Source organism: Aquarana catesbeiana, linkage group LG11 (assembly GCF_042186555.1).
Source record: "Aquarana catesbeiana isolate 2022-GZ linkage group LG11, ASM4218655v1, whole genome shotgun sequence".
NCBI classification, from domain to species: domain Eukaryota; kingdom Metazoa; phylum Chordata; class Amphibia; order Anura; family Ranidae; genus Aquarana; species Aquarana catesbeiana.
In genome coordinates, this window is record NC_133334.1 from 234,696,652 (window position 1) to 234,714,702 (window position 18,051).

General features: G+C 40.9%; 1 protein-coding gene across 3 annotated transcripts in view; it reads right to left on the reverse strand.

Moving 5' to 3' along the window:
• Positions 1–18,051, reverse strand: part of NLRC5 (NLR family CARD domain containing 5) — a 264,118-nt gene that overhangs the window by 60,172 nt on the left and 185,895 nt on the right. For all 3 annotated transcript variants that reach the window (XM_073605527.1, XM_073605525.1, XM_073605526.1), the window contains exons 30-37: positions 17,582–17,668; positions 15,734–15,793; positions 12,664–12,687; positions 12,215–12,295; positions 11,676–11,759; positions 10,494–10,577; positions 2,483–2,566; positions 2,213–2,299 (exon numbers count right to left, since the gene is read on the reverse strand). In XM_073605527.1, the coding sequence (XP_073461628.1) occupies positions 2,213–2,299; positions 2,483–2,566; positions 10,494–10,577; positions 11,676–11,759; positions 12,215–12,295; positions 12,664–12,687; positions 15,734–15,793; positions 17,582–17,668 (591 nt within the window). The remainder of the gene's footprint in view (positions 1–2,212; positions 2,300–2,482; positions 2,567–10,493; positions 10,578–11,675; positions 11,760–12,214; positions 12,296–12,663; positions 12,688–15,733; positions 15,794–17,581; positions 17,669–18,051) is intronic.

Consider the following 18,051-nt stretch of genomic DNA (forward strand, 5'->3'; position numbering starts at 1 on the left):
ATTTTTTTCGCACAGTGCAAAAGGAGAGCACTTTGCGCATGCATAGGTGGGGAGGGAGGCTGGGAGTGCTTGTTCATGGATTTGCCAGGGCTATGCATCTGGTGCTGGGTGTGTCCTGCCATCTGCAGGGTGAATTGGGGAGGACAATCCAGGCCATACCAGCCCACATTCCCTCAACATGGGAGGGGTATTTTGCCAACAAAGAACTTTGTCCCCATGTTGCTCTGGACAAGGGCCTCTTCCCCACAACTCTGGCCCAGTGGTTGTGGGTGACTGCAGGTGGGGGGCTTATCGGAATCTGGAACAATAAGGGGGTTCCCAGATACCAGCCCACCCCCCGTTTTGAATGAGTACCCCTATTCATTCACAAATAAAATGTTAAGTATAAATTACATTTTTTTTTTATTTTATGATAAGTCGGTTATTAAAATTTTTTTTAAAACTGTCCTCAATGTACATTGTACATCCAGCATCAACCACGTCAGCGATGTAGGTCTACGTCAATAAAGATGAACAATAGCCACTGATCTGTACGAATAAGAATACCCTCAACCCACCAAGACCCAACTGACCCTGTTACTTTTCTTGCACCAAATTACATCTCTAGTTTACCCTACCGCTGAAGGAAACTCAGGGGCGGGGCCATCCAGAGATGTTATTGACCAAATAATTACATCCTCATTCCCAGGGGGGGAAGCTAGTATTCGGGGGGTGCCTTATTGTTAAAAAGGGCTTCCAGATTCCTATAAGCCCCCCATCCACAGACCCCCACAACCCCCAGGCCAGCATTGCGAGGGAGAGGCCCTTGTTTTCCTCAACATAGGGACAAGGTGATAGGGTAACCCCCCCCCCCCCATATTGAGGGCATGTGGCCTGGTATGATTTAGGAGGGGGCAACGCATGCTCACCCACCCTTTTCTGTTTTTTGGTGTTGGGTTGCTTTTTTTTAATTTTTTTTTATTATCCTTGCTAATTTGTTTACATTCACCTTTTAAGCTGGGAATCCCTGGTTGACAGCTGATTGAGCAGGGCAGGAATGAATCACTGTTTTTAGATGCCAGGGCATGCTGGCTCCTTAACAACCTACACAAAATGCTGCTATAAATACAAGAAAAACGCATGAAATGCATGAAAACGTATGTTTTCGGTGCATTTCCATTGATGTCTATGGGGCCAAAATCTCACTGCAACAACACCAAAGTAGCACATGTACCATTTCCAAAAACGCTATGCAATGCATTGATGTGCATCATTGAAAATAAAGTGATTTTCACTGTCGCGCCACTGAAGTCATATCTGAAATCGCACTAGTGTGAACTAGGCCTAATATATTGGGGACACTATGGTGCATGTGGGCATTTTTTTTTGGTACATGTTTGTAAAGGCGACCTTATCCTTTAAGGTTAAAGTGTATGTCATAACAAAATAAAAAATAAATAGAATTCAGTACACCTCTGCAATACATGCACACTTCCCCAGGTTATATTCCTTTTAAATTGCTACAAGTAGAGAAAATACCGAATGACCTGACATGAGCCCTGTAAGAACCTAACTTCCTGTTTGAAATGACAGCACAGTGCCTTTGCTTCACTGAAATTCCAAGCAACATTGTCAGCCCTTCCTGATTTCTTCATTGTGAACTACAGAACACCTCCGCTATCCTTATCTCCATAACATATGAATTGCTCATGTCTGACAGGTTTTATTCAATGAAAGCATTTGTTACCCCAACACTATATATTCCTGATATGTGCCTGCTGTACCATATACGTGTATGAGAAAGTATCCTGTTCTCTTTGTATTGCTTCCTTTGTGTAAAATCTCTGGTGTTCCTGCTAGTCCCTTTGCTTTCTTATTTACAGTAAAACTGACCACACTAAGGGGAGCACACCGTGGTCTGTTCTCTAGCTATGCTGGGAACTCAGTGTGCTCTCCTCCAATGATCAGACTTGTCCTGACACCCCCCCCCCCCCAAATTGCACAGCCATTCACTGGGAAGCTCGGTGTACTGCTGCTTCTCTTCCCCCAGCTCTTATGCAGCTCAGAACAGAGAGAATGTGATCACTTGTTTTCAAAAATGTTTTCCTTTGATTTCTATATTGAACTGAATGGGTTGCTTTACAAGATGATCGTTTACAATCACTTTGATAAACCATCTGTCAATGAAATGAACAGTGATGACTACACTTTGAGCTGTCAGTTAGTTTCTTACTGTATTTCCTGAAGTTCTGGACACTTGGATAGTTCTGCAAGAAACTGTCTTCCTCCATCAGTAGTTCCCACGAAGCAACCAGATACACTACATAGATAGGAAAATATGTAATGTTTTTAACTGAAGCAATGTAAAAAAAGTCAACAAAGAAAAAAATATATTTAGATTCTGCAATACTTAGTAAATAACCAAAGAGTAGTCACTGAACATTACTATTAGGAGATTATTTAAATAAAGCTAATCCTTGATCTACAGAACAACCCAACTTACTTTATGGCTTTGAAATTCCTCTTGTGAGTCAGTACATTTTTAATGGCTAGAGCCCCCTCTTCACCAATGTCATTATCAGATATCCTGGAAAAAAAAAATGTATCAAAATATACAGAATGCAAACATGTTTTTATTAGTAATTAGGCGACTGGGCAATTGCTTGTTTTTCCATTTAAATGGGGTTTCCCACTTTAAAATTTCAAGTTTATTTTTAACATTGACAATTAAAAGGTAGGAGCACTTTTGGAAAGAAACTGTGACACCCCACCCCCATAATTTTCATCAAATTAAAGTGTTACTAAACCCACTACAGTAAAATCAGTCTGTATTTGCAGTAAAGCATGCTTGCTATACTTACTGTGGAACCTAGGGGGTTAATCCTGCGCATTGTGTAAAAAAGGCTGTTTGATCCTGTCTTCTGTGATCCTCCCCTTCTTCCACTGTCCCCAATCCATCTCTTGATAGTACAGAGCCTTGGAGGCACTCTGCACATGCTCGAATTGGTGTATATTGCTAGAGAGTTTTTTTTTTCTAGGTAGTGTGCATGTGATCGACACAGGGCCAATCAGCACTGTCCAGACAGAATGTCAGGGGTCCTGTAGCCTCTTAGGACAATCAGGTTAGAATGAAAACTCCTCCTACAAGCTTTAATCAGACACTGATAGAAGTCATAAGACTGATATCTACTGCTGATGAGAAAAGATATTTAGCAGTTTATATTTACTAAAATATTTGCTTTTTCGTGTTCTTTGTAATGTGGGAGACCAGATATAGCGAATGCAAGGTCCTGAGTTTAGTAACACTTTAACCAGAACAGACTTTACATGACAAATCCACCTTAAGCCCAGCACATATACCTTGGATGGCCATCACTCCCTTCAAATGGAACCTTCTTAAACAGGATATTTTCCGTGGATCTTGAAGTTAACACTACTGCAGCTAAGGCCACTCCAGGTAGTAAGAACCTGAGGTCTGTACTTCTATTGCCTTCTTTTCTAGAAGTGCACTTACCCTTTAAAATTATAAAATGTTAAAAATTATAACTATTTGGTATTTTTCACAATGCAGCCTTCCATGCTATCTGCATCTCAGAATAATGGAGCTCTCTAATGTCTGTATTATTTATGTCTATAAGTAAGCACTGCCTCTTCTGTTTTTATTAGGAAAATTACCAGGGGGAAGAAATCAAAGATCTTCATGTTATCTCTTGGCAAAAGGTAATAAACAAATCAATTTTCTCATATGCAATGGTGGCTGGTGCTCAAAATGTTTGGGGGGCGCAAACAAACTGAAAAATGCTGAAATAAAAAACCATCAAACGCAGCCACTGTGCCATTAAACGCAGCCACTGTGCCCATCAATTGCCGCCACTGTACCATCAATCGCAGCCACTGTGCCCTTCAAACGCAGCCACTGTGCCCATCAAATGCAGCCACTGTGCCCATCAAATGCTCCCACTGTGCCATCAAATGCTCCCACTGTGCCATCAAATGCTGCCACTGTGCCCCATCAAATACAGCTACTGTTCCCATCTTATGCAGCCACTGTGCCCATCTTATGCAGCCACTGTGCCCCATCAAATGCAGCCACTGTGCCGCATCGAATGCAGCCACTATGTCCATCATATGCAGCCACCGTGTCATCATATGCAGCCATTGTGCCCATCTTATGCAGCCACTGTGCCCCATCAAATGCAGCCACTGTGCCATCAAATGCAGCCATTGTGCCCATCAATTGCCGCCACTGTACCATCAAACACAGCCACTGTGCCATCAAAAGCAGCCACTGTACCCATCAATTGCCGCCACTGCGCCATCAATCGCAGCCACTGTGCCCATCAAACGTAGCCACTGTGCCCATCAAATGCAGCCACTGTGCCATCAAATGCTGCCACTATGCCATCAAATGCTGCCACTGTGCCCCATCAAATACAGCTACTGTTCCCATCTTATGCAGCCACTGTGCCCATCTTGTGCAGCCACTGTGCCCCATCAAATGCAGCCACTGTGCCCATCATATGAAGCCACTGTGTCCATCATATGCAGCCACTGTGTCCATCATATGCAGCCACTGTGTCCATCATATGCAGCCACTGTGTCCATCATATGCAGCCATTGTGCCCCATCAAATGCAGCCAATGTGCAGCAGTGAATGCAGCCACTGTGCCCATCATATGCAGCCACTGTGTCCATCATATACAGCCCCTGTGACATATGCAGCCACTGTGCCCATTATATGCAGCCGCACTATGCCCCATCAAATGCAGCCTCACTGTGCCCCATCAAATGCAGCCTCACTGTGCCCCATCAAATGTTCCCACTATGCCCCATCAAATGCAGCCTCACTGTGCCCCATCAAATGCAGCCTCACTGTGCCCCATGAAATGTTCCCACTGTGCCCCATCAAACGCAGCCACTGTGCCATATCAAATGCTGCCAGTGTGCCCCCCGTCTGTACTTACCCTGTCTTGGTGGTGGTGGGACAGCTCCTCGATGTCTTCTCCCATCCTCTCTTTATGTCCTCTGCTATGATTAGATGCCTGATAGGCATCCAATCACAGTGTCTGTCTTTTCAGCCAATCAGGTGACAGGTAACAGATCCGAGCACCAGATTAGCGGAGAGGCGGTTTAATGTTAGGAAAGCAAATATTCATTCGCTTTTCTAACACAGCTGAGTGACCTGCGAGCGCCCAGCATGGTGCTCACAGGTCACCTTTATTGACCTGTAGAGAGGGGGCTGCGCCCATGCGCCCCTATGGATGCACTGCCACTGCACATATGAGTGGCTTTTAAAGCTTTAGATAAGTTCATGCTGAAGGACAGAATGAACAAATAGAAGGCAATAGCAAATAGGCCCCCTGGTGTGCAATACACCATCTATCTCTTTTCAGCTCCGTTCAGTTAACAAAATATAAATTGTAAAGTGATGTTTTTATTCATTTTATATTGTTTAAAACCAGCATGGTATACACTGAAATTCACTCTCATTCAGTGCAAAGATGTACAAAATGCACTGAGCCACCTAAACTTCTGTGGGCCAGAGCTTTAAAATATGCACTACTAAAAATAGAGTCAAATATCCAGGCTGATCATATCAGAATAACAAACAAAAAAGAAGGGGTCCGTGTATAAGGGTTTCTAGAATAATGACAGTTCTGTAGTCAAATAGATATTAAAGAGTCTTTTTTTATCTGCATTTTAGGCCAAATGTGGCCTTGTATGGGCATCTCAGAGAAGTCTCATTATTATTATTATCCCCTTAGTGACTAAAGTAAAAACAAATGGTAATGCCTAAGCATAATTTTGCTACTTTGACATGTGTTAGTAAAACTGTACATATCATCACTACTACATCCAGATGGATTATGCCTTTTTTTCAGGACAAATTGGGCTTTCATTTAGTGGTAAATGGGAACAGATATCCAGGGCCATCTTTAATTTTGATTGGGCCCTGGGCAAACATTTTCTTGGGGCCCCCCTCCATTCTGAGACATACAAAAAATAGCAGGTAGACTCAAAATCAGTTTACTGCAGCAGATTGTTTGCCAGAGGTTACAGCCTATCATTACTGCTCAATGGCTGGTTTCTAGAGGTTACAACACATAATTTCTGCTTGCCGATTGGTTGCTAGAGGTTAATGTACATTATTAGCGCTCACTAATTGGTTGTTAGGGGTTACAGCACATCATTAGCACTTACTGATTGGTTGCTAGAGATTAAAGCAGATCACTACTGTTTGCTGATTGGTTGCTAGAGGTTAATGTACATTATTAGCGCTCACTAATTGGTTGTTAGGGGTTACAGCACATCATTAGCACTTACTGATTGGTTGCTAGAGATTAAAGCAGATCACTACTGTTTGCTGATTGGTTGCTAGAGGTTCATGCACATCATTACCTCTCACTGAGCAGTGGAGCAATCCCAAATAATTGAGCAAGTAAAGGGGCACATTAATACACATACTACAGGAGAGGTTCAGAGACTGCGGACATACTGTAGGAGACAATCAGAGACTGCGGACATACTGCAGGAGATTACCAGAGACTGCGGACATACTGCAGGAGACACTCAGAGACTGCGGACATACTGCAGGAGACAATCAGAGACTGCGGACATACTGCAGGAGACAATCAGAGACTGCATACAATTACAGCAGGAGACAATCAGAGACTGTGGACATACTGCAGGAGACAATCAGAGACTGCGGACATACTGCAGGAGACAATCAGAGACTATCAGAGACTGTGGACATACTGCAGGAGACAATCAGAGACTGCGGACATACTGCAGGAGACAATCAGACTGTGTACATACTGCAGGAGACAATCAGAGACTGCGTACATACTGCAGGAGACAATCAGAGACTGCATACAATTACAGCAGGAGACAATCAGAGACTGTGGACATACTGCAGGAGACAATCAGAGACTGCGGACATACTGCAGGAGACAATCAGACTGTGTACATACTGCAGGAGACAATCAGAGACTGCGTACATACTGCAGGAGACAATCAGAGACTGCGTACATACTGCAGGAGACAATCAGAGACTGCGTACATACTGCAGGAGACAATTAAAGACTACGGACATACTGCAGGAGACAATCAGAGACTGCGGACATACTGCAGGAGACAATCAGAGACTGCGGACATACTGCAGGAGACAATCAGAGACTGCGGACATACTGCAGGAGACAATCAGAGACTGCGGACATACTGCAGGAGACAATCAGAGACTGCGGACATACTGCAGGAGACAATCAGAGACTGCGGACATACTGCAGGAGACAATCAGAGACTGCGGACATACTGCAGGAGACAATCAGAGACTGCGGACATACTGCAGGAGACAATCAGAGACTGCGGACATACTGCAGGAGACAATCAGAGACTGCGGACATACTGCAGGAGACAATCAGAGACTGCGGACATACTGCAGGAGACAATCAGAGACTGCGGACATACTGCAGGAGACAATCAGAGACTGCGGACATACTGCAGGAGACAATCAGAGACTGCGGACATACTGCAGGAGACAATCAGAGACTGCGGACATACTGCAGGAGACAATCAGAGACTGCGGACATACTGCAGGAGACAATTAAAGACTACGGACATACTGCAGGAGACAATCAGAGACTGCAAACATTATACAGGGGATGGTCAGAGAACTTTCAGCAATGCACAGCTTTACAGTTAAATAACACAGCTCAGGGTTTAAGTAGTCAGGCATTTTATGGTTGTAAGGACATACCTGGCCAGCCAAACTCACTACATACATTCAGGACTGTGGGCGGGGCTTCCACTCTCTGCTCTCACTAAAGCAGCTGGGAGCTCCACTGATGCTTTGTTGGGGGGCGCGCATCACCCGTGAATTGTCGCCCCGCTGACAGCTTTGCACAGCGCACAGAGGACATGGGAGGATGTATTCCGCGCTAGCCAGCTGAGAGGGGCGGGGCCGGGAGCTCCACTGACTCTCTGACCCCGCCCACGTGCAGCCTGTGTACTGGGAGTAGAGCGCCTGTAGTGAGAGCCAGTGATCGGAGTGGGAGTGTCATTGGAGCTCCCGGCCCCGCCCCCGCCCTCTGTATTCACCAGCCAGTATAGAGGGGGCGGGGCCGGAAGCTCCACTGACACTCCCACTCCAATCACTGGCTCTCACTACAGAAGCTCTTTTCCGAGTACACAGGCTGTACGTGGGCGGGGTCAGAGCGTCAGTGGAGCTCCTGGCCCCGCCCCCTCTCAGCTGGCTAGCGAGGAATACATCCTCTCGTGTCCTCTGTGCGCTCTGCAAAGCTGTCATCGGGGCCCCAATTCACGGCTAGCGTGGGCCCCCCAACAAAGATTGGGCCCAGGGCAAGTGCCCCGTTTGCCCTGCGCTAAAGACGGCCCTGCAGATATCTCCTGATTTTTATAATTATCAAAAGAAAACTGGCCCAAAATATTAAAACAAAATCCTTTTTTTTTTAATCTAGCTGTATATTCTTGCTTTTACCATAATTTACCACCTAAGAACAACCTAAAATAAATTCTCCTGCTCCTGACGATCGCAGCGATACCACATGTGTATGTTAGTTGTTTGTACCCATAGAAGGGCCCAGACCTTTGACCATGAGCGTGACCTTTGACTGTCACACTAACCCTGGCAAACCTTGATCTAGATATTTGGGCCGTGTGGAAGATTTTACAAGCATCACTACCATTTCATACCATTGTTTTTAATGGTTCAAATTGTGTATATTCTTTTTTCTATATATATATTGCTGTTTTTGTATATGTTAGTTTGCACCAATAAATTAGCTTTTTTTAAATTACCGGTGTTGCCGTTAAAGTCCCATTAACCATTGGGGTATTTTTATTCCTTTATCTCAGGGATGGTGGCAACTTTCATGGCCTAGCTGGATGGTTTCTCTTTTTTGATCTAGATATTTTTTCTCTCTTTTTTTTTTCTTAATTGTTAATTTTTTTTTTACACACTTTTGTTTGTTTATATCTTCCTCTTCTGCAAAAAGAGAAAGATGCATTGTATCTTTCTCTTCATTCAGAAGAGGAAGTAAGCACAGGGGCAGGCTCACAGTGACTGATCACTTTAATAGCCAATAAGAGGCTATCAAGGCGATCAGGTGACCCGAAAACCAGGAGTTCCAGGTCCTGATCGTTAGTATGAGACTCGGGGCTCTTGTGAGCGCCTGGTCTCTGTGCTGGGAGATCTCTGTTCAGTATGCTCCCAGAACAAAGAGAGATACGTGCGGCCCCACTGATAAAAACCCACTTCTGTGAGGCCGCATATATGCATACGGTCGTCGGGAAGGGGTTATTATACAAGATTTATGTAGCACCAACAGTTTGTGCAGCGCTTTACACAATGATGCATAAAAGTGTATATTCGACTGAAGAATGTCCCTTGTTAACTCTGGTAGAAAAAGTATTTCTGCATATGGCCGAACAGAATAGTATGGCAACAAAGGATAGATGAGTCCATTATGGGCTGCTGATAGGACCACAAGTGTATGGGCAAAGCAAAGGTTCCTTTTTAAGCCTGATATTTCTGCTCTGACAAGGACAGAATACAGTAAAACCTTGGCTTGAGAGTAACTTGGTTTGAGAGCGTTTTGCAAGACAAGCAAAATCTTTTAATAAATTTTGCCTTGATATACAAGTGATGTCTTGATATAAGAGTAGCGTCATGTCACAACTGGACTATAAAAAAGAAGAGAGGAGCCTCTAAGTGTAGTAATATGGTTACATTTAATGAAGGTACAAGATTTAGCAACTTATTGCTACACTTAGAGGTGCCTCTCTTCTTTTTTATACCCTGTAAAAAAATGCTTTGATATACAAGTGCTTTGGATTACAAGCATGTTTCTGGAACGAATTATGCTCACAAACCAAGGTTTTACTGTACATGTAAATACCAATAAAATGAAGTCTTTCCTGAGAAGTAAGGCTGCCCTACCATAGCATTTCAAGAATGGGGATTTTGATCATCTCTTGGCTGTACACATTGCATGGGAATTTTGCTCAGATCCTAGAGAACGGCCTAGTGAACATGGCAAAAACCTACTTTGCAAAGAATACCCAACAATGTACACACTGCGTGTCTATGCACGCAGGCAGAACAACTCAGGATCGAGCACGCACAAGTGCCCCCACAGCTAATGGCTAACTATGAGGGCACTCGCAGGAGAACAGGAGCCAGGAGTGCCAGCGGGGGCAGGACCCCAGAAGAGGAGGTTTAGGGCTGCTCGGTGCAAAACCATTGCACAGATAAGGTAAGTATGACATGTTTATTGTTTTTTTTTAATTAAAGGTTTAGAATCACTTTAATGTACTCATCTTAATGCAAAATGATCAGGTAATAAATGGAAAATGAAGCTTACATTTGGCTTTTAGACTGCTAATGACCTGTCCAGAGCTTTTAGTGCTCTAAATATTTTAAATGCTCTGATGCTGGAATGAAAGTAAAAATAACTACTGCACAGATTTGAAGCTAGAAGTTAACAGAAACTTACATAATGTTTAAAATGGAATTGCAGAATCTAATACTTTCTGCCAATGATGTCACTCCAATGTGGGACATGTTTACATGTGCCAATCTGTAAATCAAATGTGAAAAGAGGTCAAATGAACATCAAGAACTCCACGATTAAACACAACAGTTAAACAATTCCAGGGTATTCATATATGCTTTTGAAGACTAAATATTCATTTTACGAACTGTCTAAAGAACAATCGTTCTGTGGCCAGATCTTCCATCCATCAGATTCTGTTTCAATCATTTTTATTCATTTTAACAAGTAGCTAACATGCTATTGTTCCGCCCACGCAGGGGCTAGCGTTGACAGTGGGGACAAGAGTTAGCTAACAAAAGGTAGATAAAGTGCAGCAGCATAAAACGAGAACTATTGTAACAACTGAAGATAGGCCTTTTTATAACGCCATGAAGGCCAAGGGATCCTGGGGGCCAAGGAGAAAAATAGGTAGAAATGTGGAGAGAGCCATCCATCAGATTCAACCACCCCATGCAATAAGTGCAGTGTTCATGCTAACCCCCCCAAGAATGGCAGATCTCATACTGCCCATCATTTTTTATGAAAAAAATATTTCATCTATGACCAGCTTAAGTCATAAGCTATTTCACCCTACAAAGAAATTATATTTCAGTTAAGGGTGATCATGAGGACCTGAATCACTGACTTGCTTCTAATAGATCTTGGCAACTCCCATAAGCTTCCATAGTCACTGTCAACTACCAAGAAGTCTTTTTCTGCTGAAGCAAATTAATCAAAATGCTTCCTAATTCATTCTCTAAAATGTAAAATACATGAAAAGTAGGAGTGTTGAGTGTTCCCCATTCCCTTCTCCCTGTTGTCCGAGTCAAGTGGTTAGACCTGGTAAAAATTATGTCATTGGGACTGACCCCCAGTCAAATGAAAATTAATAGCTGAAGTATCCAAAAAATGCCCATAGATTGTAGTTCATTCATTCATTCATCTGACTAGTTTCTCTCAGCTGGGGTTACAGCAGCAAATGTTGCCCTAATGTATGTAAGTGCAGTATGTACTCTATGTCAGCAATACTAATGGCAGTATCTTACCTAAGCTTCTGTAATAAATTAATATACAAATAAAATGTCATTAAATTGTTATAATTTGAAAAAACTGTACAGACTATGCATTATTAGAATCACTCACTTTATTGTTAGTAAGGAGGGCATAGAAGTCAGAAATCCTGCTACAGCTTGGACTCCTATATCACCTAGGCTGGTGTTGGATACACTGTAAAGTATAACAAGGCAAAGCATCAGAATAAAGCTCGTTGCTGATCATTTCCAGCACTCAACAGTAGAGTCAAGTTAAATGAATGTATCTGATTGTGATATACTGTAGCTGAACTCTATTCACCTATTGACATATCAAGTCCTACCCCAACTCTTTAAACTACTCCCCAATATTTAGTTGTCTGGTGACCACTTCAAAGCCCCCACCTGTTTCTGGACCATAAAAAAGACAACCCCATGAAGTCACGGCAAGTGAGAAGCATGGTAGTGACCCAGTTTCTTGCTTGTACTTATTTATTTGCAGGACTATTTTTACCAGAATAATTGTGTTTGTAAGTTGATATTATTCAGTATTGTAAAAAAAAAACAAATGTATGTGTGTGTTTGTGTGTATATATATATATATATATATATATATATATATATATATATATATTCAACTTTCCAACTTACTCCAGCTCGGTAAGACAGGGGCCATGCACGCTAAGAAGTGAGTGTAGAAAAGACACATTTTGCATGTCTGCTTTACTGAACCTGGGGAATCAAAGAGACACAATAAATACATGACAGAAGTAAGAAACTGACATTTAAATGGTATGAAAATTGGCCAACCATGCCCCCCCTATCACAGGAGATATTCTTTATCTCTGTTATATTCTACAAGGTTTTATGATGCCATCGCTTTTTGGTATTGAAATACTAAATTAGAACACTATAAAGTTATACCTAGATTTCACTGTAAAAAAAATTTATTCAATTATTTACACCTTTTAGGATTTCAACTTGGGAATGGTTCAAATCTATGTAAAAAGCACTAGTGAGCCTTCCTAAAAGACTTGTCCCTCTAACCATTAACTGAAGATGTACACTATCTATTATTTTTTAAACAAATGTCGCCTTACCTTAATGACTTTAGTCCTGGAAAACTTGAAATGAAAATATAAGAGAATATCAGTATACAGGCATTCACCATCCATTTCTTATTCTTCTAGTAAAAAGGTGTTTTTTGAATTCTTTTGTATTGGACTAAATGTAATTCCTTTTGCTACACTCCTTGCAAATGTCCAGTATTGTTTTAAAATCTATCCAAACCTATTTACGGCTATCGGGCCAGTACTGAAAATGATTTATTTGCAGAGATGGTAAACACTGAAGGTAAGTAAGACAATGAGGTGGGGGGTTAGTGGATCTGTGCAGTATGGCTCAGGAGAGCTGAGAATAGGGGGGGGGGGGGGGTAACCCTTAAAGAGCAGGTTTACTGTTATCTAAATTAATGCTAGATGGTGTCAAGAGCTCAAGCAATGCAGTGTTAGATGGGGCTTTAGTGTAGGCGCCGAGGACTGTAATGTACCATCCCATTTTTAAATTTCAAGAAACTCAATCATATGTAAGACATATGAATATTTCCTTTTTCCATTTATATTTAGTGAAGGTAGATAAATAGGTAAGATTATTTCTGTTTATGAAAACAGTTCTTATACAAAAGAGTAATCTGGTGAACAGTGTTCTTTGCATAGGTACCCCAACATTACGCTGTCCATTGAAATGAGCTGACAGTCATGTGACGATCTCCTTTCTATATGTACTCCAATACTGTTTCATTGGATGCTAAAGATCTGCCAGAACTGGCAGTGTCATGAACATTTGTGGTTCTGGGATCATGTCTATTTGGAGGATTGCTGACATTATTAAACACAAATGTGAGGTTATTTTAGGCACTTGATAGAGATGAAGATTTTTGATATACCCTATTATACCACTATTCATGCTATCTAGGGTATATATTTGATAGTGCTAAATTGGGGGCCCTTGACCTATTTTTAATTTCAAATTTTCATTGGATTAAAATAAATATATAATTAGGTTGACATATAATCACACTTACTGACAAATAATCACACACATAGGTTGGACTTGATGGACTTGTGTCTTTTTTCGACCTCACCTACTATGTAACTACCCTGTTTCCCCGAAAATGAGACCTAGCGTGATTGTCAGTGATGGCTGCAATATAAGCCCTACCCCCCAAATAAGCCCTACCCTGTTTCCCCGAAAATAAGCCCTACCCTGAAAATAAGACCTACAAGGACTTTAACTAGGGCTTATTTGGGGGGTAGGGCTTATATTGCAGCCATCACCGACAATCACGCTAGGTCTTATTTTCGGAGAAACAGGGTATGTAACTAAGGTTAACTGAAAAAGTTTCATTCCTCCTAGAAGGTTTAAAATTATTATCATTTCCTAAAAACATTTTTTGTAGTGAGCAAACCATAAAAACAAAATGTAATTTTCTGCCTTGATTTCATCATGCGATTATCTTTCTAATTAAAGGTGATGGCTATGCATTTTCTGTAGATCTCTGAGTGTGTATTTGGCGTTTGTTTAGCTTTTGCTTGTCCTGTGTGGTTTAGCAATCCCCAGCCCTAAAGCTCATCATCCAAAGATTATTTTTACAACATTTATGCTATCAATGCATGCATTTATTTTAACAATTCTAAACACGTTAGCTATTCTGATGGTTCTAATACCAAAGGTCAAGTATTCTATTACATAGGAATGTATTGTGGCTTTCAGGCCACTGATAAGAAAAAATATACTTGCAACGTTGTTTGTACAGCAAGCTTCAGTGTCATCCAATCTCTCAGGGCTTGGTCACACTATATCACACAATATGACCAGCTATATAATGCATGTTACCACAACGCATCGGTAATGCACTGTAGATGCATGATCTATTTTTCACATGTACTGTATATTGTGATTAACATTCATCAAGTCCCCAGATGAAGTCACGTGCCGTGACGTAACGCGTAGGGAGTGGCTGGAGTCAGACGCGCACCGGAAGTGACGTAAGGAGGCGCCGAAAACGCCGGTTTTAAACTGTTCTTGCCTGTTTTTTTGTGCTTTATGTAAGAGTCCACCTAATTGTTTAAATAAACGTACTTTTGTTGCTTTAACCCCACTACACTATTGGAGGCATGTTTATCCTTTCTCTTCCTCATCACCACCTTATTAAATACCAGAGTGAATAGGGACGGCTGAGTAAAGACATTCACAGCTGGAGAAGGTACCTCCAATCCTAGTTGAAGTGTATGTGAGCTGGAGAAGGAGCCAAAGGGGAGCGGTGGAGAGTTTTATTCACATTTCCATGCGACATATTACAGTATATGAGGTGAGAGTTCTGGGAGACTGACTGTTCGGGAATTAATGTATTTATGAAGTTTTACATGGATACTGAGCAGCACTGATTTGTTTTCGCATTACCACACCATCTCTGTGCACTTCCTTATCAACATTTATCACCCTTATACCCTACGTCCTCCATAGAAGACAAGTCATTATCATCTCTCTGTCCCTCAAAAGTGAACTATTTTTATGTGCCCTACACGCATTTTTCTGGCATTTTTGCACATGCGATTTTTTGCACATGCAATTCATTATATTTTATTAATTTTTATATATATTGATTGACTTTTTTAATTTTTTACCCACTTTATATTTGCCATTATTTGTAATCTGATTTTGCACATGCGATTTTTTACACATGCGACTTTTTGCACATGCGACTTTTTGCACATTATTGACTTTTTTGCCTATTTAGTGGTTATTTGTCTTCAATTGTTTATATTTTTATGTCCTTTGCTGTAACCTATTGTTGCACAGTTTCTTCAATTTATTTATGAAGTGTTCACTTCCCTTTGATTGCACATTGCACTTTTTGGAATTTTTATATTCGTTAGTCTGCGCGCAATCATTTTATTTATCTTATTCATCAAGTAATCTCTTTGTTAACGCCCCGTGGGGAAATTTCTGAATCTATGACTATTTTGGGCCCAGAAACTAGATTGTAGGAGAAAATCCTGTAAATATTTGGTGGATTGAATTTTAAGAAGTTAACTTATCTTTAGCAACAACTTATTCTATGGCTCTTATGGTAATAGAACCCAGGCCATAAAAAAGCCCATCTCTTACCTGCCACCTTGATGCTCTGTACAACCATGGAATTCAATGGTTGCTTTATTTTTCAGAAAACTAGAAAAGAAAGAGTGAAAAATATGATTTGTTACCAATGTATGTTGATGTGTTGTTTAAACTCTAATGCCCCGTACACACGTTCGGATTTTCCGATGGAAAATGTCCGATCGGAGCGTGTTGTCGGAAATTCCGACCATGTGTGGGCTCCATCGGACATTTTCCATCAGATTTTCCGACACACAAAGTTGGAGAGCAGGAGATAAAATTTTCCGACAACAAAATCCGTTGTCGGAAATTCCGATCCTGTGTACACAAATCCGACGGACAAAGTGCCACGCATTTTCAGAATAAATAAAGAGATGAAAGCTATTGGCCATTGCCCCGTTTATAGTCCCGACGTACATGTTTTACGTCACCGCGTTCAGAACGATCGGATTTTCCGATAACTTTGTGTGACCGTGTGTATGCAAGACAAGTTTGAGCCAACATCCGTCGGAAAAAATCCTAGGATTTTGTTGTCGGAATGTCCGAACAAAGTCCGACCGTGTGTACGCCCTATAAACCTTGTTATCTTTTTAATACAGTCAGAGAGTGAGAACCTTTATCTGGGTTTTTCTGAAGTTGTTGTCCAAATTGGAAGATTTTCCCGTTTTTCCTGTCTTAGTGACCACACACAAATTAATTGGAATCACCCAAGTGGGGGCACAAGCAGGATTAAAAGGAATGTATTCCTTTTTTATTGTCATGGTCAGGATTAAAAAATAATATAGAACTCAATAGCTCAAGCTGAAGTTTATACACAAGTGAAAGTATGAGTACAAGGGCTCATTCCTTATTGGATTGTTGGCTACATCCAAGGTTTCAGTGACAGCCAGCATGTCAAAAAGGCTCTGGAATTCCTTTGTTATTTATTCAATTTTATTTATATATATATGTACATTTTTCATTTTTTATTAATTTTTGTATTTTTTATTTTTTTTGTATTAATTTTTTAAGTAAAATTAATACAAAACAGTTTAGAACAATTTTAATATCAATTAAAATAAAATATAAAACCATTATCGTTCCCATTTAAAAACCAGACAAAAGCACTAATCGTTACCAACCCAACTCTACAAAGGAAATATTCTCTTACTCACTTGAGTGAGTCCCCCCATTTCCTATCCAATGATCAAACAGAAAGTAAAGAAGAAACTTTCTGATGGGTACAGAAAGCCAAAAATGTGATCAGAGGTCTTAACTCTTCCTGAATCTACCCAAGATTATGAAAAAAAAAGGTTTTGAATTCCACTAAAAAAAAGCTGCAAAGTTTTACAAACACAGTCTCATAGTGACTTGACGCTTATATAGGGTATCCCATAGGGTATCCTCCCACTGCTTAAAATGTGTTAATAGAATGGCAGAGGAGGGAAAGTATGAGAAGCTGGGGAATTAGGAAGTTATGTGGACCTGTTGCTTTCCCTTGCATGTGCAAAGCACAGGTTCTTGTTAAAGAAAAGGTAAATGTATATTTTAACCTTTGGGGAAATTTACTGATGCTTGAGATTAATGCAAGTACATAAACATTACTGATCCCTGGGCGTTGTAAGCCTTGGATATGTACAGGGCTGCACACTACAAGGTTAATATGCCAAGGCTGCATTTTGATCCCACTATAGTACCAGGTCGCTGAAAATGCTAAAGACTTGTTTTCACCCATTGGATTTAAACCCCAGTTGCACAATGTAAGCTATAAAGATAATGCATTTTAATACAGTAACTGTGCAGATTAGACATAAGTCTGTTTTGAATGTATTTTTTTAAAATAAGTGTTTAAATATGGAGTGTAGGCTAACTTGAACTTACCTTAAAGTTTTCATATGTGTGAGGTTCTGTGTAGTTTGCAGGACAAGTGAATTGAAATGCTCTCCTTCCATCCAAAGTTCTTCAATACTGAAAGCACATGACTATTCAATCAAATCTGTTTATCGTCAGTTACCTATCTACAGATCACATTCGATGCACAATCTGTCCTTCTAAGAGGCAATAGGGTCAATTAAATGATGTAAAATTAAGGTAGTAGTCATTTTCAGGTTCCCCTACTGGACCTTACATAAGGATAAGCAGATTATTCAGCTTCAAATAAAAGACTACATTTCTTAGAAATATGGCTTTAGAAATATTGCTCTGGGGGGTCAGCATTGAAATCATGGGTGAAAAGTTTGATGCAGACAGGAACTCTTTAAACTTTTTTACTGATACATTTCATTTTATTTTAAGTGGATAATGATGAAGGATGAAAGGATGAGACCAACAAAAAAATAGCTTTGGATCAG